This window comes from Larus michahellis, chromosome 4, assembly GCF_964199755.1.
Source record: "Larus michahellis chromosome 4, bLarMic1.1, whole genome shotgun sequence".
In the NCBI taxonomy this organism is placed as follows: domain Eukaryota; kingdom Metazoa; phylum Chordata; class Aves; order Charadriiformes; family Laridae; genus Larus; species Larus michahellis.
In genome coordinates this window covers 20,454,174-20,480,722 of record NC_133899.1, presented here as the reverse complement: position 1 = coordinate 20,480,722, position 26,549 = coordinate 20,454,174, and the positions used below count along the sequence as shown (strand labels likewise).

At 40.9% G+C, this 26,549-nt stretch overlaps 1 protein-coding gene across 6 annotated transcripts in view; it reads left to right on the top strand.

Moving 5' to 3' along the window:
- The window catches only part of PHAF1 (phagophore assembly factor 1), a 36,303-nt gene extending 10,647 nt beyond the window's left edge, over positions 1-25,656 (top strand). For 2 of the 6 annotated variants that reach the window (XM_074583233.1, XM_074583229.1), the window contains exons 5-18: positions 4,433-4,476; positions 4,679-4,758; positions 9,234-9,328; positions 12,031-12,128; positions 13,809-13,921; positions 16,017-16,150; positions 16,723-16,806; positions 17,487-17,569; positions 18,381-18,424; positions 20,549-20,592; positions 21,452-21,510; positions 23,065-23,137; positions 23,593-23,678; positions 23,797-25,656. In XM_074583233.1, the coding sequence (XP_074439334.1) occupies positions 4,433-4,476; positions 4,679-4,758; positions 9,234-9,328; positions 12,031-12,128; positions 13,809-13,921; positions 16,017-16,150; positions 16,723-16,806; positions 17,487-17,569; positions 18,381-18,424; positions 20,549-20,592; positions 21,452-21,510; positions 23,065-23,137; positions 23,593-23,678; positions 23,797-23,866 (1,107 nt within the window). In that variant the 3' untranslated portion in view covers positions 23,867-25,656. Of the gene's footprint in view, positions 1-4,432; positions 4,477-4,678; positions 4,759-9,233; positions 9,329-12,030; positions 12,129-13,808; positions 13,922-16,016; positions 16,151-16,722; positions 16,807-17,486; positions 17,570-18,380; positions 18,425-20,548; positions 20,593-21,451; positions 21,511-23,064; positions 23,138-23,592 lie in introns of all 6 variants that reach the window. The other 4 variants (XM_074583231.1, XM_074583230.1, XR_012586551.1 and 1 more) reach the window with 3 other exon arrangements.
- Positions 25,657-26,549: the final 893 nt, after the last annotated feature.

Below are 26,549 nucleotides of genomic sequence, written 5' to 3'. Positions count from 1 at the left end.
CCCATGCTTCCAAGTATTGGAACAGTGGTAGCCTTGTTCGCCTTATTCATGTCTCCAATAAAACCAGGAGCAAAACATCAGTCTCCAAAATGTCAACCTACTGCTTTATTAGAAAAATGAAAAAGAGTGAAGCAGTGTGCTGTCAGCTGAAACTTGAGCTCTTGGTGTACTTTAAATGGATAGCAACCCAAATTAGTAGTTATTGGGAGTACTTATTTCTCTAGTAGCAACCTGTAGCACCATGATACACATATATTTTTCTTTTTAAAGATATCTTTTATATTAACTATAAAAATATGTGTTTTGAAGAACAATTTTCGGTGCTCTTTGAGCTCAGGTGGGGGACAGCTGAGCACTGACACCCCCACCGATTTCAGTTTGTAATTGCCTTATGGAAGTTATCTGTTCTTGAAGTCATTCTGTAACACTGGGATTTTCATTTTTGTCAAGATTTAGAACTTAATAAATCAGAATTTGTATGGAAATTCATGATTTTCAAGACAACATGCTGAAAATTCTCTTTGTCAGATGGGTCTTTATCAGTGTAAGCTACACCTGCTGTACGAAATCTTTCCAAAATATATTTAATTCTTAAGGAAACTAACTCAAAACATCATCACTTCAGGGCCATCTTACTGATGGTTTTTGGAATGTCGCAATGTTGGAGTGTTTTTAACGTGCTGTAAGGAGTGTATGCCATGTCTCTTCATCTCCAGACAGTTTTTGTGGGTCTGGCTTTCTCATTTCAACACCCAGTGTTCTAAGAACTGTGCAAGAGCTTTTCTTCTCAACTTTCTCCACAATATGTTTTAAAATGTGTTTTAAAGAAAAAATAGAAAAAACCAAACTCTTCTGGTATGTGTGTTTAGGTTTGTTTCAAGAAAAAATAAATAGAAAAAACCCGATCTCTTCCAGTATGTTGTGGTTCAGTGGTCTAGCGATACCTTTTGTTTGTTTGAACTCTGAAGAGTAAAGCTGTGTAAATGCCTACAATGCTATGAAAACTTACACTTGTGAAAGTGTTCAGAAAGCTTTATAGAAGAAATTCTATGGGATCAGTTTCGAAGTGAGCAACAGGACTTGTTAAAGAGTAGTGTAGAATAAGTAATGCCCGTTTTAAAGATGGTATGACTCTCTGTTTTCAGTGTTGCTCAGCAGCAGCAAAACTGGAAAAATCAGGATGTGTGTTTTCTTTGCTTTGTGTGTTGTTTTTTAATACAGTCTTGCTATTGGTTGTGGAAAAGACATTGAAATACAGGCTACTGAAACAGAAAGACTTGACAGACCCAAAGAAGCTGGTGCAGGTATAAAGCTATAGCAATATTCCCCAAAAGTTTCCTCCCTCTTTTCAGGGAGGAGAAGGCAGCTTGCGCCTGGTCTCTACTTGCAGTCAGTAGCCAAAGCACGGCAGGAGTTGTTAGTGTGTTAGTTTTCAAGCTAATGTGACCAGGTTCTGAAACGTTACTGTGAATTGTAGAAACAAGGTCTCTTGTGCAAGCCGCCTCTGAGGTGGAGAAAGCGCTGGTCTGTTATGGCTGGTTAGTAGATACCTGAACATTTTTGAGTCTTACTCAGTAGTAATTATCAAAACAGTCAATGTGACAAAACATCAGGTCTTAATCCTTTAAACCAGCTGCCTTCTGGCTGGGTGGTAAACCCATCGCTGAATAGTCCTTGGTCTTCTCAGTTGTTTGTTCTCTGCACGTAGAAAGAATTGCGTTTGAATCCTTTTTTCAGTGTAGTTTCTGTAGTTTAAAACGTAGATCCTTTTCTAGTGCTATGGCCTGTTGCAGTGTTTCTTCAATATGTGTCTTTCATGACTTCTATGAGATCTTCTGACTACCTTTTAAATTTTGCTGACTTGGGCTTGTTTCTTCCTCTGCCATTAGTGAAAAGAAATGTTGATGTGAATAGATTTGAGGCACAGGAAGAGGGCTGTGGCAAATGGGTGCTGCTGGCTGCTCTCCGGGTGTTTGTCTTGCGGGGACCTCATTTGGGCAATGTGCTGTGCCTCAAGCATTGCTGCTGCTTCTTGTTCAACTCATCCTTTGGTCTTCCACCGCTGCAGCCTATTTCAGCAGAACTTCAGGAGAGCGCCTGATACTCTCTAGTAGTTGCTGCAAAACTAGATCTGTTTGTGGGGTGGTTTTCTCTATCTTCAGAAACCTTTTTTTGAGGAGAAAGAGGATGTGCAGAGTTACTAAAAAAAAAAAAAAAGTAACATCATTCCTAGCTCTTTATGGAAGTAGCCTTTGTTTTTTAACAAGCTGTGCAGTAAAGGAAACCTGGATGTGTGAAACTGCATTTGAATTAGAATACTGAGTAACTAGGTTCTTCCAAGAAGCATGATTCAAAGTATATTTGTTCAGAAGAAAAATTTGTTTGCTCTTCTTTATGTTGGTTCTGCCAGAATGTTCTTTCGTTACTTGCTTTGTGCTGTACTTGATGCTTATATCCTGAAATCTGTGGTCTTTCCCAGCAGAGTGCTTCAGAGAACTCTTCCAACTTCTTATGAGTCAACAGCGTACCAGAAATGTTGGGTTTTTTGGGGTTGTTGGTTGCTTTTTTTTTTTAATAGTGGTTTGAGGATAGCAAGTTGTTTTATTTAGGGTTATTTCCCAGGCATCTCCCAAAACCAAGACTTCCTTCTTAGCTGGTGATATTTTTAGGCTTTCAAGCCACATTTGGTAGCAAGCTCCCTGGGGATTTCTGCTCTGTTGTCTAGCTGAAGAGTGAGTCCTTTTGAAATCTGCCAGTGATTTGTTGGAGGATTATACAAAGCAACAAAAAAGGTGCTTTACCTTTTCTTTACAGCAGTTATGATGTACTCTGCATATTTTCCTTTTCCTGCTGACACAGGAACGCATATGTGGAGTGGAAGAAGCTTGTGTCTGACCATGGGTACTCACCAAAAATGATCTGGTCTAGCCTCAGGATCCAGTAACAGTCAGATAAAAATCATGTGAAATTGATCTCAGCTGCCCATGTGCAGTAATGCAGCTGGCTGCTGGAGAGCAGCTCTGTGGAAAGAGACCTGGGAGTCCTGGTGGACAACAGGGTGACCATGAGCCAGCAATGGGCCCTTGTGGCCAAGAAGGCCAATGGCATCCTCGGGGGGGCATCAAGAAGAGTGTGGCCAGCAGGTAGAGGGAGGTCATCCTCCCCCTGTGCTCTGCCCTGGGGAGGCCACATCTGGAGTGCTGTGTCCAGTTCTGGGCTCCCCGGTTTAAGAAGGAGAGGGAACTGCTGGAGAGGGGACAGCAAAGGGCTACCAAGATGCTGAGGGGACTGGAACACCTCTCTGATGAAGAAAGGCTGAGGAATTTGGGTCTCTTCAGTCTGGAAAAAAGATGACTGAGGGGGGATCTCGTCAACGCTTATAAACACTTAAAGGGTGGGTGTCAGGAGGATGGGGCCAGGCTCTTTTCAGTGGTGCCCAGTGACAGGACAAGGGAGAACGGGCACAAACTTGAGCATGGGAAGTTCCACCTCAACATGAGGAGGAACTTCTTTCCTGTGAGGGTGGCAGAGCCCTGGCACGGGCTGCCCAGAGAGGTGATGGAGTCTCCGTCTCTGGAGACATTCCAACCCCGCCTGGACGCGTTCCTGTGCCACCTGCTGTGGGTGACCCTGCTCTGGCAGGGGGTTGGACTGGATGATCTCCAGAGGTCCCTTCCAGCCCCCACTATTCTGTGATTCTCTAATGTACTGAGAACAAAGGATCCATACCTAATATTATCTGCAGAGAGGGGAAACTCCTTGGAATATTCAGTAAGGTCTAAAATATTTAATAAATATCAGAACTAGGTATTGTGAATTGCCCTGATTCTTTGAGGGTTACTCTTCTGATTATCTTCTGTAATGCTTGGAGAGGTTGCTAGGTGTCTTTTTATGTAGTATTGAAATGGAATGCTACTACTTAGTTTTGCCGTCTTCATCTTTTCCTTTAGGAAAAGCGTTGGAAAATTGAAACAGTGCAGTCAGTGCTAGGACTTACTACCCTGCACAGGATTTCTTTAGGACAATAAGAGTGACTGAAGGAGTGACCTATTGTTTAACATTCATTACAGGATTCCCTAATAGAGTAATTCCCTGTTACTTCCCTTTGAACTTGCTTAAGAGTAATCTTTGCAGAAATCAAGATGCTGATGTATGAGTGAAAAGATGGCTTTCTGCAGGTGAGTGCTGATTTACACGGGACCTGGAGGTACTCTCCTCAGCCCGTCGTTCTTCAGAACTTGTTTCAGACGTGTAGTTGCCGAGTCCGTTTTTGGAGTCTCTTCTCTGCCAATGTGGTTTCTCCTGGCAGAGCTCTGTTGGGGAGCGGAGCGAGCAGCATTAGCTAGTCTTGCCTTTTGATAAGAATTTGCCTCTGTACCATATTACTTCACACTTTTGCCAGTTGTTAATGTTTCTCTTTCCTGTGTTTCAGGTGATTGAAGTTTATGACTTGACTAAGGTGAAGTTAAAATATTGGTAAGTGATTTAAGACCTCCCATGATTTCTTCCTGATTACAGTGACTGGTTTCTCTCTTTTTTTTTTTAATCCTGAATTCCTTTTTTCAATCGTTATTGTTAAAAAAAAAAAAATATGGTTAAATGTGGTATTGCTGTTAGTAAACATTTGTAGGATCTGGTCAGTTTTCTTAAGGCAGATTCATTTTGTTTTCTTTTTCAGTGGTGTCCACTTTAACTCTCAGGCAATTGCTCCAACCATAGAACAAATTGATCAGTCATTTGGAGCAACACATCCAGGAGGTAAGCTGAAGTATTCCTGAGGATCAGAAGCGCACCTAATTGACAGGCTTTTTTCTAGGAAGTCTTTCCTGTATGTCTGCCTGGAGGAATGTGTAGGCGCTTCTGTTGTCAAACGATCTGAAGTTGTGCTCCAGAAGGGTCGAATTCTTATGGCTGGGATATCGTGTAAAATGTCCTGAATGTTCAGCTGTGACTTTCTTTAAGTGAAATGGTCAGGCACAGAATGGTGTGTTCAGATATCATTAATGATCTGGTTTGAACTGCCGGTACCAGAAAACTGTGAGCTTTGCTGTTGTTTTTACACATTCTTATGCATGGTCAGCTCTCGAGTGTCCTTAGGGATTAAGGATACTGTGAACATACAGACATCGGAGCTGATCTCCGTGCACCGTTTGCTCGGGGCCCATGCTCTGAGAATGTGGTTATACCCCTGTTAGGGCAGGATCGAGTCCGAGCCTGTGTGTGTCTGCCTTGCATCTCCCTGCCTCTGCTTCCTCTTACTGGGAGCACTGGGAGGTGTGGAGGCAGCCTACGTGCAGCACGACCAGAACCAGGCCACGTTTAATTAACCTGGCTGAGCCCACTCTGACTCTTGCAGCTTCTTGGCTGTTCACCAGCTCTGTAGCAGGAAAAAGACTATCTTTAAGCTCCTTGTTTACATATGAAAACAAAGCGTGTATTTCGGGGGTTTGTTAGGTGCTGAAAATAAGCCAGTGGTGAAACTTTGAAGAGGATATTTATAATTAAACTGCTGAGGAGTCTTTGAGAAACAGAGCCACAAACTGGCATAACAACAAAGAAGATAAACTCCATATAGGCAAGATACCCTTTTTAGAATATCATTTTCTATTTTTAGCTTAACCCAGTCCATTTGCAGTAGTCGGGCTGATCCCAAATAGGCTGGTGTGCTTTGTGATTGATGGCGATTGCATATCCAGTCTTTGTCCCTGCTCTCTGCAGGCAATCTCTTGCCCATTACAGAACAGGATTTATTAACTGTGGAGGGTCATGTGGCTAAAGTACTATCATCGCATAATAGCCTGCTGTAGTTGATGAACATCAGATTGAGATAAATGAAGCTTGGAGGATTTCTAGCCATAAGGCTCCAAGGACCAGAATCAGCCTTTTTAAATTTCACTTTGGTCATGATCTTAGTACTTCCTCTTAGGCAGAAACTCTGAGAACTATAGTTAGCTAGTATGGAAATAGTATGTACAAGACTGTTTATAATTTTAGCTTGTTCTGGGACAATGGTTTATTTGCAATTATTTGCAAAATTGTAATATTATGAACCATAAAAATAAATATCCAGCTGTAAGCATTGCTTGTGATACCAACAGCGTGGTTTATTACTGCATAAAATTGTATGCAAGCACTTAAAAGCATAACTTGGCACCACGTGTCCTCGTGCTGAATTTGCCAGATATTGTGTGCCTGTCACGTTCAATTAAGGAAACTTGCACACTTGCCTCATCTGATGGTAGTTTTTCATAACATCTCTTCATCCAGTGACCTGTAGATACGAAAATGTAGTTATTAAAATGTTGGCCTATATTACCATTTCACTAGTGCATTTGCTCATTTGGTTTCCTCGCTGGAAATTCAATATCTTCCATTAACATCCTACTTAGCAGAAGTAAATTCTCTGTATTTAGTTGCTTGTCGTAAGCAGTTTGAACAGTTTGTATCATGCAATTCAAGTTTTTGATAATTCTTTTTTTTCTTTGTGTTTTCTAAAACAGAAAAGGCAAAAAACCACCATAGTTTTCAGCATGTGGGAGGGATGATGATGGTGTTTTCACGTCCCACAAGTATTTGAGCTGGGGTGGGGAGAGAAAGGTGGGGAAGAGAAACCTTCCTCTTAACGTGGCCAAAGTACCAAATGCCGGCTCTCATGAATGAAAGTACGACATAACCATCCCTTTTCTTCTCTGGACCGATGCTCCTCCGAAACCCCAATGCAAGTCCTTTAAGTTTAAAAGTATTTTGTTGTTTATTTCTGTGTTAACCTCCACTAGAGTTTCAAACAAAATATTCTCTTTCGCTTAAAACCAAGGTGGTTGCAGCAGACCTTTCCTGCAACAGGATACAGTGATAGTTTCAGAACATATTTCAAAAGGTTAGCAACGGTTTTGTGTTGAAACCGACCTTCAGTGAGCAGGTTTGGTTTTGCCAAATCAGTGGTTTTAAAAAAGAAGAGTCATCAGGAAAATTGCAAGCGGCTTCATTACTTTTTGGCCAATGTTAGTTTGAAACTTTGTAGTATCTTTGTCATGGGGCTGGCTGAAATATGACTACTTTGGAGGTCGATAGCTTCACCCAAGCCAAGATTTCATCCCGCATTTCCATGATTCTCTGACCTGACCTCCTGCTGGGGAGCGCTTGCTCCTGCCGGTGGGGCTGTTGAAATCACATCCTGTTCCACAGCCTCGTGGATGCGGCTGTTTGCCGAAGTGCCGTTCAGCACAGATAAAGGCTGTGGGGTTGAACTGAAGCCATAAGGTAGAAAGAAAAAGCCATCCTTCCCTCCTGGCAAGGAGGGGGGGATGCTGTCTTCTAACTCTGTAGCTCTCGGAGACTTCAGAGGTTGCCCAAGCTCCCCTGGGGTGCCAGAAAATTCTTGTGCTTGTTACCAGGAAGACTTGACTTCTGGATCTGCTTTTGTCAGAACTGTGTCCGTTGTGCAGGCTTGCTGGTGGCGGTGGCTTTGTCCTGTCCGGCTCTACAGAAATGTCTTCCAGCTGGTCACGCTCTGCTGCTCTCCTGGAAGGCAGGCGCTCTCCCCTTCCTTCACCCGGAGTCTTTTTGCTTCTGTCAGCAATTTTGAATGGAATTATTCTACAGGGTACCCATGTAGTTCATAAACTGAAATAAAATAAAGGCTTACCTTCTTCAGTCATGTGGTTGTGACATATAGTCTTGAGGGAGACATGAGAGAACTTCCAAAGGATAAAAACATTCCTTGCCCTTTAAGCCTAAACATCAACAAATGTTGCAGGCGATGGGAACTGATGCGATTTTTATAATCAGATATCACACTTGGCATGACTAGGGGAAAAACACTTCTCCAGCTGGCTGTGGGCTTTGGAAAAGATGCATCATAATTTATCACATGAGAGAGATTTGTGTAATTTTCCTCCAGATCAAAACATTTCCCTCTCCCCACACGTTTTCCTTTGAGTGACAAGGAGGGAAAATGCTCTTAACCAGCACATTCTACAGAAAAGGCAAATGATAACTTTTGAAAACTTAATGCTTATTGCTCAACTATTATTTTTCTATCCTGGGCAGTCTGGTATTGTCCAGATATCTTGTGACATGTCTTTCAAGCTGAACATTTGAAAGGCACTTTGTGCGGGGGGGGGGGGGGGGGGGGAGAAAATAATAGTATATATTATTATGCATTTTCTCGCTATGCCATGTAATCTTAAATATAAAATGGTAAGAAAAAAAAAGAGAAAATGGAACCAATTTCCTTTGGTAAAGTGGAATAAAGCAGTTTGTTTATTGTCTTTTGCCTGTGCTGTTTTCAGACTGGTTTGCAAATGAACTAGCTTCTGTGTGTTACAGGAACACTATGTTCCCCCAGCAGCTACTGGGCACAGGTTGACATTTGGTAGCATCAATTCCCAAACTGTTCCCAAGCTCCCAGTCCCGTGGGAGTGTTTTTAAAGCGTTCCACAATCTCACAAAAGAGTATGTCTTGTTAGAGTAAGTACTGGGGTGACTTTTATTGCCGTTTATAGTTCATGATGTGCAATTTATTGCAATAAATCAGGACATCTCGTGGCGTGATGACAGCTGGAAATCTGTGCGTGTCCTAATTTATTACTGCTCTCTGTAAAAGCTGACCGAATGGTTTGGTGTTTCTGGTGGCACTATTTTAGTTCTCATTGTAAACGCCTAGGACCTGCGTGACTGAAGCATTTCCTCCTCATGCCACGTTACTCCAGCTTTGCGAGCTGGAGCTCCCCTTGCTCGGGAAGGAGAGGTGGAAGTGGCAGGGAGGTACCTGTGAGCCCTGGCTCGGGCACGTGCTTCCCGCTGGTGTGAAACACGGAGTTTGTCAGCGTTCTGGCCGCATCTGTCTAAAGGAGTTACTGGTTGATGTTGGACAAGTGTTTCACATAACAATGAACAGAATTGTTTTGTACTAATAGTAGCTGTTTAAACTACTTTAGGCATATTAAGGTGTGGTTGATTGTGACATATTGTATAGTTGTATCATTAGGGATAGGTTAGTGCCGGCTGGCTTACATAGGCAATTCTTATTGTAATGAATCTAAGGTTTCTCTTATTGCTGTGTTTCTACTGCAACAAATTAAAAGGCAAATTATTACTGTCCTGTGTAATCGTGTTCCTCCCACATTTTGAGACGTAGTAAATCCATTGAGGTGATGGAAGTGCTGTTAGATTTGAACTGAAGGATTCTTAGTTTATTTCAATAACTCTGTTCTCTTTCTTTTCCCTTTTAGTGTATAATTCCGCTGAGCAACTCTTTCACCTCAATTTCAGAGGACTGTCATTTTCTTTTCAGTTAGACTCCTGGACTGAAACTCCGAAGTACGAGGTCAGCAATCATTCTGATTTAATGGATAGTCTTTTTTGCCTCTATGGTACTTGCAAAATATCACCTACAGCATGTCTCGCCTGCAAGCAAAAGAAACCAGTAATTTGGAAGGAATTTAACTCCTCTGTTGTGCTCTTATTCATGCTATGTAATCATTTAGAAGTTAAAAATTTTCTGCTTTTTAGCAGAGGCATGTGCTTAGAGGTTTTGCTTGCATCATGAACTGGGACTAGCAGTTCTGCTGTTGAAAGGAGTCCTCTAAAAATATGAGCGCTGCCTATGCAAATACGTAAATGTTAAGCAATCTGCAGGAAGGCTGTTCTTTTATCAGATATTTTTGAATCTCATCAAAGTGATTGTGCAACTAAACTAGGTTAGAGTTCATAAAATATGTTTTCATCTTAAGTGTTCTTCAGTATGAGTGCTTTTAGAAAGCCGGATGAATGAGCTTTATTTGTAATGCCTGTCTGCATATGCATCAGATGTTTGGATGAGTTACTGAATAATTGAACGTATTACCATGTTCTCTGAAATCTTTGGAAATCACTGTCTATAGAGGAAACAAGATCAGGTCTTCTGTGATTCCCACCTATACTAACAAAAATGTATGTATAATTTGTTTTGTGAGAGGATGGAAACGCTCTCAGTTGTATTATCTAGGCTTACCAGTGAAAAAGAAAGAGGAGCATCTAAAGAGCCAAAACAAAGTGGGAGAAATCAACCAACATGTCTTTGTGTCACAACCTAGTACTTCAGTAGTTGTGTGTTGACATGTGAGAGAACAGGGGGTAACCAGGGGAAGTTACTATTTAGGAGCAGTGAAGGTCAGTTGGGCTTCGGAAATATTGGAAGGTAAATAGAAACCTAGGAAGCCAAACAGAAGGAACGGCCCAACAAAAAGTACTTGCTTTTCATGTAAGAGTTCCGAGGGCATTTATGAATTAAATGGCCGAGCTGCTAGGTCAGTCAATTGTTATTCTGAAGATTTGAAAAGATGTTAAATAAAATTGCTAGCATCAATGTTAGCCGTTGCATCTGTGTGTCTTGTCTTGGTACGTGGTTCAGTTAACTAAGAAAATAACTAGGGATAGTTAGAGAATGCTTGGCTCAAATACTCTGAGGGAGATCGTGTGATGATTTACTACTTTATAGCTGTCAGAACAGCGATAGAACAGTGCAGAAAATAATTTTGCATTCTCAACGTCTTTCATCCAGTTGTTCAATAGTAAATGGAACAGTAAATAAATAGTAAAATGTTGCTTGCACAGAATGGAAGGTGAAATTTCCCCAGGATTAGGAATAGGTAGAAATAGTTAGGATAGTTTAGAAAACAGGGTAGTATGAAACAGTCCAGAGGAAAGATGACTGTTGTTTGTGGAGTCTTCTGGGGAGACTGGAAGATAAGGCTGAATTAAGGATTCAGCGTTAGGATAAGGCTGAATAAAGAATGAAAGGATATTCGAAGATGCCAAAATCTTTTGAGCTCAGACAGGATCATACAGGAATGCTAAATGAGTTAGCAAAGCAGTGTAATCTCTGCTTATAGAAATGAAAAAACTCAGAGGAAAACTTTGGGTTTTTTAGATAGGTAGTAACGAACTGTAGGTGAGGAGCACGTGAAAACCTACTCCCTTTCTGTTAAGGAGAGAGGCATATATGGCACTTCCATGGCTCTGGAGAAGATTCCTCTGTTGCTAAGGCATTTGTGTGTTAAAAAGGAATCTGAAGTCTGACAAAGTCAGAAGGCTGTGTTTTCAAGTTGTCGTGTTCTGGGCAAGTTCAGAAAGAGGACGGAAATCAGGGCGTCTCTAGGTTTGTTAGGTACTGGCCATTTGCTGCTAAATCCCTACAGCAGTGAAGGTTATTGCCCTGGGTTGTTGTTGGTTTGTTTTTGTTTTTTTTTTAATAAGAATAGCTTTTTGTGTTTACCTTAAGTGGTGTCCTGCTAATGTAGACCAGGATAACAGTTTTCATATCATGCATTTTGGTCTTGTTGACTGCTTGTGACAAAGCTAAGTCTTTTCTGTCCAATGCCAGCAGAGTATGTTGATAGCATTGAAGAAAGGTCTTGTCATCTTCAAAGTTGAAGGAAATCCACTCTTACTGCCATGAAAGAATGAAGCTGACCTCCTTAGCACACTTTCTATTTGAAGAAAACGCTCAAAATCCCTATGAAAAGAATACGTGTCAGAATGTGGTGATAAGGAGAGCAGAAAATCTATTGAATGAATGAATCTCGGTTAATCGGATAAAGGCATTTTACAAACCAGCAAAAATGTTAAACGGCTGAAATTAATGCAGTGGGAGAGAAAAAAGAATTTCTACCTTTTAGATAGCTGATTTCTTAGAACTTCAGTCTAGCATATCAGCACAGATACTTTTATATTGCTAGTTGCCAGTGATCAGACCAAGAAAACCGGAATTCTCAATAGGCTCATGGCTAATTGTTAGACTAGTGCCATCTCCTGGTGGATAAACATAGCGAGCACTTCACCCCAGCCTGGGAATGCGGGAGTGGCGGAATGTAAAGAAACACATCTACAAGGGGTGGTGGTGGTTGTTCGGTTTTTTGCCCTCTCCCGTGTCTTTGGCTAGAGATTTATCTGAATTGGTTAGCATATATTATATTTCTAATGCAATTTTAACTTTGACCTGAAGTTTCTCCTGTGTCATGTAACAAGAATGACTTTGTACATCCACAGCCTAACTTTGCCCATGGCCTAGCCTCTCTGCAAATTCCGCATGGTGCGACTGTGAAACGTATGTACATCTACAACGGAAACAGTCTGCAGGATACCAAGTACGTACATGCCGGTTTCATCACTTAGAATATACTTTTTCCAACTCATTTGTTTAGGGCTTTGCGAATGCTAAATATAATCTTATATACCTAGTTTTTTAGTTCCGTTTGGGTCTCTCATGAATTTGGTAGTGTGCGGAATGCCTTTAGGTACCAGCCTCTCACATTTCTATGGGTATTGTCCTCAGGCCTTATGACCAAGTGTTGGTTTGATGTCTGTCGCTATCAAGTCAGCTTGGCCCAGCTGCAGCAGGCTAATTCGACTGACCTGAAAAGGAATTCATTAAGTAAAGGAGGAAATGTAGGGAATCTAGTAAGAGCTGCAGTTAGGCTAGTATTACTCCAGATCTCGTTTGCATGCCAAGGCAAACCAAACTTGGTGTAGGCAGTCAGTCTTTTTGTTACGGTATTGGTACTATGTATGTCACAGCAACCAAGGGCCTTAAACTCTGTCGCTCGACAAAAGTAATAAAATACGTATTTTCAGGCTTAAGCCCTATGTATAATCTATCATATATTCAATATATTTGCCTTTACCTGACCGAACTTACTATTCTGAGGAAACTGATCTTCATGCCTTAATACTAACGTAAGAATTGTATTTTAATATAGTTAATGTTTTCTATGGTGTTGTGTTCTGTCTTCTTTTAAACAGTAATTTATTGTACAACATCTGACGTTTTGCTCTTTCTAAAACCATTGTTCCTGACGTTCCTTTACTAAGAAAAATTGAAAGGACTTCTGTAATCTTCCATCCAGCTATAAATACCCAAATGATGAGGTGGTAGTTTTTGCAGAGGCAGTTCTGTTTTAATGCTTGGAGGTGATTAACACCTCTGTGGATCGCTGCTCGGAAGGGAGGGAACCTTGTTTATGCAGACATTGCCTCCTAATTAGAAATAAATGCACTGCAGAGAAACGTTGTTGTCCGTGACATGGTGGGCTTTAGTGAGAGCACTAATTGTCGCATGGGGCTCTGGGCGGGTGTGAGAGCTCAAAGCCTGACTTTTAGCTCAAGTCACTTACACAGAGGAGAAATTCACATCAGAAAAGTGAATTTTACAGAGCATATACAAACTAACACACAGGGAAGCAGCCTTTCCATTGAAAATGTCTTTCTTGGGGCCGTTAACAATTTTATCAAAAAATGTTGTAATTGAATTAAAATGAGAACTGTCCCAGGAAAGCAGCACCACCGTTCGCGACGTACCTGCACAAGCCGAGTTCATGTTCTGGGCTGTGGTACCTTCCCAAGAGCAGCGCGAGCATCCCTGCGATGGCTTTTCTGCTGCCTTTGGGTGGTACGCCTAGTGCAAGGAGCAGGTGCCTGTAAAAACCGTCCAACTTCAACTTTCCCAAGAGAAGTCTGAAGTTACGTCCTCATAGGAGGCATCCAGAGGCTAGATACAGTTTCTGTAATTTCTGGAGTCTTTGAAACTTGCTCTTTGTTTCATTAATAGTAAAGGTCCTGCGTTTGAGGGCTGCCTGGTTGTTCCTCTTCCTTTTCCCCCAGACTTTCTGATCCTTGTGTTTAGTATAACTTTTAATTTTCAGTCTGAGTTAAATGCAGGTTTGTCAAAATTAAAGTGCTCTGTTCCAGTGAACCAGCACCAGCTTGTTAATGGAAAATTTGAAGATTAAGCGAATCCTATACAGGTTTTTTTGTGTGATTGGTTGCAGGGCTCCTTTGATGCCCCTCAGCTGTTTCCTTGGTAACGTGTACGCTGAGAACGTTGATGTTCTGAGAGATGGAACTGGACCCTCAGGTTTACGGCTTCGCCTACTCACTGCAGGTATTAGTGACACTCAGAACACTGAACTGGTTGTTTCCCTCAGGAAAAGAGGGATAATCACAGAATTGTTCGGGTTGGAAGGAACCTTAAAGATCATCCAGTTCCAACCCCTCTGTGCTGGGCAGGGACACCTCCCGCTAGACCAGGCTGTTCAAAGCCTCATCCAGCCTGTATAAATTAAGCGTGGGTTATTTGTGATGATTTTACAGGTGATTTCAAAGGGTTTTCTGTATCTTATTTTGAACTATTGGAAACAAAACCCAATAAAACCCCTGGGAAGGTGAGTCTGGCTGTTGCTGCGTTTCCCTGGTCCTGAAGAAATCACAGTGGGCTGTAGCCCTGTCCTCTGTGGCTCCAAGTCCTGAGAGTCTGCTTGCAGAAATGGAATTTGACTCCAGGTGCATGTATAAATAAAACAGATGCCAGTACATCATGGGGAAAAACCACGAGAAATCAAGAAACCTTATGTACGTGTGCTTTTTCTGAGTTTCCAGTCAGCTGTATAATGCTGATGTTTTTGTGATTAATTCTGGAAAGCTTTTAAAAATGCCAGCAAGAGACTACATCAATGCCGCAGCCTTAGACTGTGCTTTAAATTCAATTCCATTTTTGTTTGCTGTAAGAGGCAGCAGTGAAAGCGACAGAGGCTGATGAGGGCCTTCTCCTTGTGTGTCCTTTCGGAGACGGAGGGCTTAGAAATTAGGGAAAGATAATATGACTGCGGAGGAGCCTTGTTCAGTCGCCACAACTTGAGACTTGACAATATTTTTAAGAAAAAAATACTGAGATGTCTTTAACAATTTTCATTAGCGGGCTCGGCTTTTCACCTCTTCTGGTTACTATGTGTGTGTATATTGAGGAAACGCTTGGAGTACGTTCCCAATATGCAAAACTTGAAAAGGAGAAAACTTAAGATGAAGAAAAAAAAATTATGACTAAAAATGGAGCAGATGTTTTCAAGTTACTTTGCTTCTCTCTTTACAGAGGAAGATAATGGAGAGCTGCCTAAGACAGGGAACGTATATCCTCGTGTGCTAGGGAAGGAGTTAGCTGTAACATCTTAATAATAGAAATGATTTTGAGGAATTGGACACCTCTAAGGTAGAGTGTCAAGTTTAGTTAAAAATATATATGTGCAGCTTAAGGGAAATGTTGTCAACGAATAAAATATACCACTAATGTTCAGACTAAAACTTGCAGAGGGGCAATCTGGACATGTGCTGTTCTTGTCTTGCTAAAGTTTGCAGAAGCTCCTTTATAGAACATATTATACACCTGTTCCAGCACAAATTTCTCTTCAAAATGTATTAACGTGAAGTAACTCTTGCTTAAGAAATCAAGGATGACTCAATCAGATATTTCTGATTTATTTTATTGGGTAACTGGCGAAATAAATAATGTATAGTGATAAAAGCTAAGTGTGTGTTTAGAGCACGTCCCATATTTTGAATAATTGCTGCATAGGTGCGCGTGCATTCTCCTAAATATAAGATGCTGTGCTCCTGAAGGCAATTGGGGTCGCACCCTGTAAGATCTTTCCATTTCTTCACATCTAGTAACGGATGTCAGCCATTCGTCTATGCGAGGGCTGTTCAGTAAGATCTGTTTTTAACACTGTTTGCCCAGGAACTGATTTGCTATTGATTTACTGAGCTCTGGGAATCTTGAGTAAAGAATGTATGTTTTCTCATAGTCAATGTGGATGAAGAATTTCGCTTCACAGGCTGTACTTTTTTAGCTGGGGATACATCTCTAGTTGCTAAAGCAGAACATTTTAAGGATAGAAGTAAATAATTCCTGGTACTTCTACTCACCAGCTGATGGGAAACCGAGACTGACTAGGACAGCAAGTGACGCCGCCGTGAATGGTGAGGCAGTGAAGGCAGCGTTGCTGAAGTCGGAGGTGAAGATGGGGCTCTGCAACAGTCAGCATATACATCACCTTGATAAATGTTTTAAACTGTTGCAAAATAAAGGGTTAAATTTACTTTGGCACTGTTCTCTAAAGAATGCAGCTGGTTCGTGATAAACAGAGGAATGCTAAGCCCTTGGTGTTGATTTGCTGATGAATTTTGGGTTGTTTTCCATTCCTCAGGCTGTGGCCCGGGTGTTTTAGCCGATGCCAAGATGCGGGTATTTGAGCGGTGTGTGTACTTTGGTGATTCGTGCCAGGATGTGCTGAGCACCCTGGGATCTCCGCACAAAGTCTTCTACAAGTCCGAAGATAAGGTGAGGGAAGTCGTTCGGGCGCAGGACCTCGTCTCTGTTCCGCGCGCTCTCAGTTTTATCACAGGGCCTGCGTTTTGCAAGGCCAGTGAAGTTAAACTTCCACGTAGCACAAATTGAGCCAGGATGAACTGTTACAGAATTTGATTTTTAAAAAGCTTTTTTAAGCTAAGTTGATGCAAATCTGTTTAAACTAAAAAAAAAAAAAAAAAAAAAGGAAAAGCATCATTATGACTGGTTTAAAAACTGATAAAAATGGGAGCGCTTTTGAATCCAAATGACACTTGGCAAGTGTGTACTATCTTATATTTATATTTTATGCAAAATAACTAGCATATACTTGGATCCTTTCCTGATGTTTTTCCGTAGCCGCATACGAGTAAACCTTTGACTTCAGATAACTAAAGAAAAAACCCCGCTGTATCGTTGTGCCGCTGCAAGCAGCTGATGGTCCTGTCATGAAGCACCATTATGTAACGCATTTGAATAAGGACTTGAAATGAGATTATGGCAATTCGTTTGAATGTAGTGATGTTTTAAATGGCGCTCGTCTTTGTTATTAATGTGTCTTGCAGATGAAAATCCATTCGCCCTCGCCCCATAAGCAGGTCCCATCGAAGTGCAATGACTACTTCTTCAACTATTTCACGCTTGGAGTGGTGAGTGGGAAGCTTCCATAAGCAAATTCATGGGAAGTTTTGATTTAATTACACAGCAATCCTTTCCAAAGGCCAAAGGCTGTGGGAAGTGAGACTGCAAAACTCTTGATTGCTGCCTTAGGAATCTCTGGATGGGAAAAACACCACTGACTTTTCTGTAGCACATGCAAATTCTATCTGCAGCGTTTTAGCATCTCCACCACTTTTGCGTTCTCTTAGGTTTCCTCCCTCAGCCTGATGCGTAGATACACTAGTTCTTGTTTCCAAAACTTGTGCTCCTGTGCCACAGAAAGGAGGTCGGTGTGCCGTAACACCAGTTGTGCACCTTTGCCGAGCTGTGGGATGTAGTTCAACCTTCACGTCCCTCCTTACGGCTCTTTTGCGTTAGTCTATGTTACTGTGAATAATAAGCAGGATAACAAGACCTCCTGAGAAAAATGGCCAGTGTTTGCAAATGAAACTGCAGTTGCGATTGGGTGCTGGAGAAAACGTGCGTTTATTTGAATTTACAAATAGGCTTATTTTCAAATACTACTTTCCCAGTTCAAATACGACATTCCAGTGAGATAAATACATATCGTTATATGCAGGTGCTATTGTAGCTAATCTCGGGTTGGTTTGCAGAAAGCCGTCTTCCTTTTATCCAAATTGTTTCATGTCTGTCTGTTTTTATTCAATAGGATATTCTCTTTGATGCAAACACTCACAAAGTGAAGAAATTTGTCCTGCATACAAATTATCCCGGTCATTACAACTTTAACATGTGAGTGTAAAGAACTTGTCTGTTAAAGAGCACTTTAAAACATCTGAAAAGGAAATCTTATGTTCCCTTTATAGAATTCAAGTAGTCTTTTTCCTGAGTGTCTTTGGCGTATCTGGTAACCCGTGGAGGTTTCAGCCATCACTATTAGCACTTTCTTATTATTATTATTATTTTCTTCTAAATGCCTTTATATTGTCAAGTATGTCTTAAAGCAGTAAATGAGATAAGGTAGTTCTTGGTCCAGCTATAATGTGCAAACTCTCTTGCTAGAGGCAAACTTTGTATTAGCAAGAGTGTCCATTTCCTGGTATGTAGGCTGCAGGCTTTTTCTTGACGTTATTTCAGTTAGTGATTAAAAAAAAAAAATCCTTCGTGCTTCTGAACATATTTTCAGTACTTTTTAAACGTAAACTCTTGAGGGGAGGAATATGAGTTAAGGAGCAAGTGATTGGATGTCTGATTAAAGCGAACATGTTTTCAGGCAGTTGGCATTAGTGATGGAGAAATCTGCAGTACTGTTTCTAAGCTGAGTATTTCTCCATCCACTGTGTGTAACAGCAGAGTAATTTGTGCTGAAGGAGCTTTTGTGCCTTTTAGAAAATTATTTTAAGACATTGCCAGGCTGCTGCCTTTTTTGAAGCAGAAAACAGAAATGAGAACTCTTTTCTTCTTAATCTGTTAGCATCGAGACCCTCAATTTATTATTCATATGACTTTTCATTAAACTGGTTATTAAGAGCTCTAAGTTTGTGCTGTGCGGTTTATTTTGGGTCCTCTGTTTTCTAATAGCTTTATGATTTGCACTTTCTAGTTACCATCGCTGTGAATTCAAGATTCCACTAGTCATTAAGCGAGGTGAGTAGTTCATCTGTTGCCCTGCTTCAGGGAGCACGTCCCACAAAGTGCTCCCAGCGGAGATATGGTCTAATTCAGCTCCAATGCACCCTTCGTTGTCAGAGGATGTGGACAGTGAACACCATTGAGACAGAGGAGACAGTTTGAGTTTAAGTTTCTATTTTTTAAGTGAAAATGATACTTCAGGACACATGCATCAGTTCTCAGATTTTACTTACGCTACCTTGTTTACTTACTTGGATCATACGAATATTTAGCTGCAGCAACCCTGATTTTCTGTAATGCTGCTGCTCTGCTAAAATCAATTACCTTGGACCTGGAGGCTCAAAATCTGTATGGCAGTGTTAGTCTGAGCTGGTCTCTCCAATCCACTGTCGTGCTTTAAATGTTGAACTTGCTCTTGAAAGGCTTATTTGTGATATTTAATATAAACTGGTTTAGCTGGAAATGAGAACAAACATCTGGAATGTATTGGCTCTGTGTGCTGTAGACAATGTCTGTTCTTTTCACTTAAAAATCTCCACTTGAAAATACACACACACACGCACACATATATATATGTAAAAAAATAATCAGTAGTGCTGAATTCTACAAGATATTTAGATGTGCCCAGCTCTGTGCATGTAAAATAATCTCAACAAAGCATGTGGAACCTTGTTTGACTGAAGATCGTGGTGATGAAGGTAGACTTCTTCAGCGTAAAAATTAAGAGGTGCGTACTGGGAATGTGTGTAGTAATATCCAGGGAATACTGGATGCTGGCTAGGTTTTGACCAGGGATGTTTTCTTGATTTTTTTTTTTTTTTTTGATCGGCTTTCACTGAAAGCGCTTACCCGTGTGCAGTGCAATTCTCCTGTGGCTGTCACAGCAGTTTTACCATGCAGAGGAATAAAAATCTGGAAACACAATGTATGTGTATACAAGCTTATATGAAAGCTGATTTTTGCTTCAGCCAAGAGAATAAGTGTGAAAATTCTGTCCGCTTTTTAAATTCTTTTCCCTTGGGTTATTGTGGAATGCTTCAAAGGCGTTCATTTCTGATTATTTTTATTCACCTCAAGTAGTACCATGAATCTCTTCTGAATATGTCTGGGGTTTTGTTTGGGGCTTGGTTGTTGATTTTTCTGTTTTAATCTGATCTTTCTAGTCTCTAGCTTATGTTCAGGACATGTAACAAGTTCTAAACAAATGTTATAAAACTTATGAAGAACCCACATTTTAACATCTGGTGGCAGTGCCTGATGCATCTCTTTTAATTCCCTCTGTAGTTCAACTGCAGACAATAAATTGACAGCCAGAGTTCAAGTTGCACAGACACTGAACTCTTTCAACGTAAAGAGACCATGTTTATTTAGCAGGTGGAAAATACAGAGGAGCTTTCAATGAAATTAATGACCATTTGCTGTGTTTGACTTGTTTAGTGTCTAGCTTCATTCCCAGTGCTTCAGGAAGGTGCTTTCAGTATTCAGAAGTCCCCAAAAGTATGTATGAAACAGTGTTTGAAACCACCAGCAAACAATTTATTTTTAAAAGCTGTAAGCATAAATGCAGTGTCACCTTCACCTGCAGCTCTTTCGTTATTTAATACATAGAAGATAGAGGGTTTTTTTTCCTTTTTCCACACGAATGATACTGGGGACTGTAACTCCCAAGGTCTCTGCTATCTTTGTTTTTGAAAAAGTCACCTAAAAGGTGATTTCAGCCCTGCCAGCTCCTGAGTCTTAAGCTGTGGGTTTAGGCCGCGTCCTTTCCGAGTGCAGCGGAGCGCTTGGACCTGGGGAGTGGCACATCGTGCTGCCTTCATGAGGCATCTTACAAAGAAATGTCGTTCCTTTCATGCTGATGTTCTTCCATGTAACATCGCAGCTTAAAAAAAAAATATATATATACAGTGTTACAACTTGCTGTAAATAGGCAAATAGGCAGACTCATTTAATCACCTTAAGTGGCATTTAATCAATGTTGCCAATTCTGGTTGCTAGTAGATGCTAGTAAATTAGTATATGAACTGATCTAATGCTTGTATGTCTCCTTCTCTCTGAACTAACATCCCAGAATAAAGGATTATACAGGAGACTGTTCAAGCATAAGCTGTAAAGACTTTTCTGTTTTTTCTTTCACAGATAGTGCTGATTCACAGACTGAAACATGTACAACGTACAGCAAGGTAAGGCTGCGCAGAACTGAATGTTTTCCTGCTTTTCTTAAACCACCTAAATGCTGTCTGCTGAACTTGCAGTAAGCTTTGAAGAAATAATAGCAGTTGTATTGTGTCGTGTTAAAATAAAAAGGTTGAAGGCCAAAAGTTAATGTATGTATTGTGGCTTAAACATTTAAAGATTAAATTGTCTCCTGGCGTGCCAAGTGAAGACTTTCCGTGGTGGATTTTGAGTCCCATACTGGGAAGGGAAAAATTTGGGTCAGCGATCTGGAAGCTGCCGTTCTCTGCTTTTTGATTTTAATTCCTTGCATCCTTTGTTGCTTTGACTTATTTCGGTCTTGTGTGTGAAACCGCAGCTTCTTTCGAAGTCTGCTTAGAGTCTGAAAACTGCTGGATATTCCCAATCGTTATATAGTGCAGCTTTCCTCTGCTTTTCCAAACTTGTCACTTAAACCGCAGAAAGGCTTTTGGGGGAGGTAGCAGTGGTGCTGTTTTCCCCTCTGCAGAGGTATGTAAAAGAATGTTTTCCTGAGGTTTCCCTCAGCTGCTTTGTTCTCTGAGACATCCCTGAAACGCTACAAGACTTTCCATAAGACCCATAGAATTTTTTTTTTGTATTAATTCTAATTCAAAGCTGTTTTGTGACAAAAATTAGAATAAACCCTGAGAGGATTTCCTAGCCGAAGTGTAATGGAGAGTTTCCATCACCGAGTATGGCTTTGGTCACAAAATGCTTCTGTAAATGCAACCCCTGTGTTATTTGGCAAACGAGCATGTCACAAACCAAAATGTACACAACTCTCTTCCTAGGTACAAAGAAGAGGTTTTGCCTCATTTTAACACAAATTCTTTGCTATATTTACAGTGGGACAGTATTCAGGATCTTCTGGGGCACCCTGTAGAGAAGCCAGTGGTACTTCACAGGTAAAAACCTCTCTTAAATTTTGCTTGGCAGGGATTGAGCTGATAAGAGAGGATGAGCTTAGGCAGAGGAATGGTGTTTACTGCACTAGTTACTTTTAGGCTGCTTTGCTGCTATAGCTTCAGACTTTTTGGGCGCTAACAAGACTGGATAGCTGCTCTCCGATGAAGTAGACCGACATGCAGAATGAAAACTTACAAAATTTTTGCAATGGAATTTCCAAAATTCCTTGAACTGTAAAATCCAGAGAAGAGCTAAGCAGCATATAAAGAAGTCTCTCTCTTTGTGTAATACAGAGTGTAGAGTTTTTATACTGGTCACATGGATTTCGGCGACATAACATCGTACAGCGCAGTGTGTAGTGTATATGAGAGTCTGTCTGAAGAAGCTTTGCTTTTACAAACATACGTGGTGGTTCTACAGTTCTTCTAGGCCGACTGAAGAGAGAATAGTCCTTACATTTGCTGTGTTTCCAGAGGGATTGAGCTGGGTGTTGGGTTAAATAGGCATGGGCTGTTTGCGGTGCTACCATTCTATGATACGATATGAAACTGTGATTTATCTCGGGGTAAGCGTAAGAGGTGGGGGGTACTGTGAAAATACTGCACCGATTTCAGATGCACCTAACAAGGTATTTTCATCAGGTTTTCATATGATTTTGAGTTTGATTTTTTTTTTCCCTTTTTCCCCACTAAATCATTGTGCCCTTTGCTCCCCTTCGCTTCTGTTTTATTCCGATGAGATCTTTAGAGCAGTAGCCATGTAAAGGAAAGCTGGGGTGAAATTACATAGAGCCCTTCTATTTTTCATCTGTGTTGTAGAGAGTAGTTCAACCAGAGTTTGCTTTACTGAGCACATCTCAAATGTCTCAGATATGCAATTTGAGAAACTGATGACTTGCAAGAAAGGCCAAAAGGTAAATATTTTCTAGATTTCTTTTTGGTCTGTAATCTAAAAATCCATAGGAGTCAGCAGGAGCCTGCTACTGTCATATATATATGATCCTAAAATATTGGAAATATCTGAAGGACAAGTGATATGTTAGTTGTGAAAAACACCATTTAATAAACATCTGGATTATTCCGTTTCAGCATCTTGCAGGGTAATTTTCTAACATGATAAAACCAGTGACCACTTATAGTAAATACATTGGTGAAGGCTGAGAAACAAAGTAGACTGAAGAGTGGGGAAGGGATCCTGCACAAAAATAACTTGTAATAAATTACGTGGTGCTTCTCTCTTCCTATGCGTGTGTTTGTGTTCAGAATTCTTCCTGTTCAAGTTCAGTGAAAGAGAGTTTTCCTGTAGAGGTCGTTAGTAACTGTTTGATTACTTTCTCCCAGAGTTAATGACGGCTCTGTGGCGTTTAGCAGCGGTATCCTCTGGCTCGCTTGGAGTTTAGCAGTGGCATTGCATAATATAGATTGACTTGATGAAAGCCATGATAAAGATGCCATAATTTACCTTATATTACCGAGTGCTTGTTCTTCCCTAAGAAGTTCCTGATCCTCACGCATCCGTTTTTTATTTATTTTCTCTTTTTCTTTTCTGTTCAGGTCGTCATCTCCAAACAACACTAACCCATTTGGGTCAACCTTTTGCTTTGGACTGCAACGAATGATCTTTGAGGTTAGGAGAAAAACTTTGATATTGTGTGAGCAAGCGGATGAAGAGTTTGCTGTTATTACGGCTGGCTGCTTACTTCCCATTTCAATAAAAGCAGGGCTTGGGAGTGGCTGTATTTTTAAAGCTTGTTGGCAGAAACGGGCAACTTTTCAACCTCTTCTCTGAGGTTGTACGTTTGCATGTTAAAGCTGGCACTTCAAGTTTGTCACCTGGAAGTCGTACGAGCAGGAGACGCGTGTGCTTGGCCCTGAGCAGTGGTGGAGCGTGCTGGTGCTCAGATGTGTCATGGAAATCCAGAGACTGTTTTTAGGAACTAGCCAAGAGCTCGTTGCATTCTGTTGCTGGGATTTCTTTTTTTTTCAGGCAGATCAGTTCTCTATTTGCCCTTTTCGCTCTTCTGAGTTCCTGTTTGGTGTACAATTCTTTTAATTTCCCTTTTTCCCTGCCATCTTTTGCAGGTGATGCAGAATAATCACATAGCTTCTGTCACTCTGTACGGCCCGACGCGGCCCAGCAGCCAGTTGAGAACATCGGACCTTCCCCAGTGAGCATCCCCTGCAAAGTCAGCTAATCTCAATGCTACAGAATTAGTACAGCGTGCCTTGATTTGCTGCCACTTATAATATGGAAAGCACGTTATGATTTTTTTTTTTTTCAATAAGCCTTTCCACCCAGGAGCGGTGTGGAGGGGATATTCTCTCAACCCTTCATCATGGGGCATGGAACTGTTGATGGAGGAAAGCAGCTTAGGTGCCTGTGCCGTCGTTTATTCCTCTCCGTTGCCCTCATCCTATGCAGCACAGACCTGAAGAGACTGTCCCCCCCCTCCTCAGCTGGCAGAAGGGGGGAAATGGAAGAGGGGCACGTAATGACTGCAAGAGTTAGAAGCACAAACTTTCTGAGCCTTGGAGCATCTGGAAGCAGGTATTGATTTTAGTCTGTTTGTGTTACTGTATTGATGTGGTGGTCACATTTTAAGAAAAACGTGTGTGTGTATATATATAGATATAAACACATCGGTATTTCTGTGGCTTAGGACATTGTACCAAGTGTGACAAGGATGTATATATGTCCATGATTTCAGGCACCACATCTTTGTGTAACTTTAAACCAAGCAAGTAGCATGTGCATAATACTTGGTTGTAACATTTGCACTACATACACTTTAATTACTTGATAAACGTTTATCTTCACTGAGGAGCATCTGTGTACTGGGTGTGAGTGGGGTGTGATGGTTATTTAATGTACGCTGCGCATAAAGCTTATTTATACAGTGGATCAGATTTATCCACCTTCCTGCACTAATATGTACTTGATATGCTGAAACAATTTTTTTCTGCCATGGCTGGTTTACTAATTTTTTTTCATATGCAGTTTCAAAAAAAAAAAAAAATCTGGAAGAGGTTGTTTCTATGATAGAATTGTGCTTTAGTGAAAAGGTTTGATACAAATTTTCATACTACAGAAAAATTTAACAAAGAAATAACGTTGCCTCATTTGCCTCTGTCCCAAAATCCTTTATTCCTACTCCGTTTCCTTAAAGAACAAAAAGCTGTATATAATGGTGTCTCAGAAAGAAATCCCCGCGTTCTGCCATCACCAAGAAAACCTTTTCTGTAACTTCTGATGTATGATTTTAATTTATGCCAAAGGTTTAGCCAAAGACATCCTTATTGTAGTTTCACCATTTCTGTACATACATGCTAACTGCACACCCCACCCCAGCAGACAGGATATATAGGCTTCTTTCTAGTTGGGAGATGCTGCTCGCGACATTTTATCCCAGGAGGATACTTTAGGTTTCTAGTTCTCTTACCAGTCTTATTTGGGGGAAATAGGTGGTCTGTCTTTGAAATATTGAACCCTTTTTAAAAATGGACAAGAGAAATGTATAATTTTATCCCATTTTTAATATTTTGGTGTAGCAACTTGTGATACATAGATGACAATTTTGTGAGTTTTACTATGTGTGTACAGATTTTGTAAATATGACATTTTTGTAATTTTAACTCCATGTACAGTGTAATCCTGTATAGTTTATCAACGAATGAGAGATAGGAAATCGAATGTTAACTGCGGTTTTGGATCCTGGACCAGTAGCAGGGATAAATGTGGTGTGTGTGTGAGACGTTCTTTGCCATTTAGTCTTCCTGTATACTGTGATACTCTAAACTGTTTTGCTAAAACAAACAAAAAAAGCCCCACGGAGAATCTAACGGATAAGGAAAAAGTTACTGTTTACCTTTATCCCTAGGTGTCACTCCTGTTGAATCCCTGTTCAATCTGTGCTGTCTCCTGTGATCATTGCTTGCTAAGAAAATTCTATGCCTCAACCTTCCTTTTGTTTCCTCTCTAATTTTAATTTCATTTTACATAGCCCTTCTGTAAATTAAATGGAATAATAATGAGCATGTACACTGAAAGAAAAATAAAACGAGACTCTCAGTTACTGGTTTTGTGTTAAATACAGTTGCTGGGTGTTTTTATAATAAAGTCATGGACGTTTTTGCTTTTTTTTCTTATCAATTAGTCCTTTTTATTTTACTGTCTTCCAGACGTTATATTTGAAGTAGGTGACTAGTGTTCCTCCTTTACAGACGATATAGTATCTTCTCCAAAGAAGCAGTATAAAAACTAACATAACTTGCAGTCTGTTTCCTAGTAGATCTGTGAAAGCATAGTATAAATTTTTGCCCCAAAGTGGACAACGAAAGTCTTTATGGTAAATAACACCGTGCCTTCTGTATTGTGTTCAAAAATGCAATTGTTGCACTCATGTCAGCCTTTGGGTATCACTAAAACGGATCGAGCTTCAAAGAGTTTGACTGTTGCACAAGAGAATGGAAGAAATGCCTGCAGTAAAAGGAGCAAGCTGGAATTCTCATACTGCTTTCTTGTGCCCTAAGGTGCGTCACCAGAAAAGCGTTGAGGGTACACTTGCCCGGAAGTAGCTTAAGGGTTAGTGTGGGGAAGAGGAACGGGATGCCTGTGCCCATTCGTGTTTCTCCAGCCCTGGCTGTGCAATGCAGGGCAGAGCACTCGGCTCCCCCTCCTCCAGCATCCCGCTGTGTTGGAATATAAAATGGCCTTGGCTCAGTGGGCTCTTGGAGAATTTGAGGGTCCCTGCATTGAGATGGTGTGCCTGCTTATGCTTGTTACTAAAACATGACAGCAATCCTGCTAATAATTTGCATTAATTGGAATTAATTCTTTTCTAATAAAGGCCCCGGATTAGGTGCAGGAGGAGACAGTTTGAGTAGTGGCTCCGCAGATGCTACCGATATCCTGCTCTGAAGCATGTTCAGTGGAGATCCTTCAGCAGTGAGAGGTGAGGACCGCTGCTGTAGCATGCACCTCGAGGCTTAGGACAGGATGGCAGCGGCAGCAGCTGAGCAAAGGTATTTAACAACTTCAG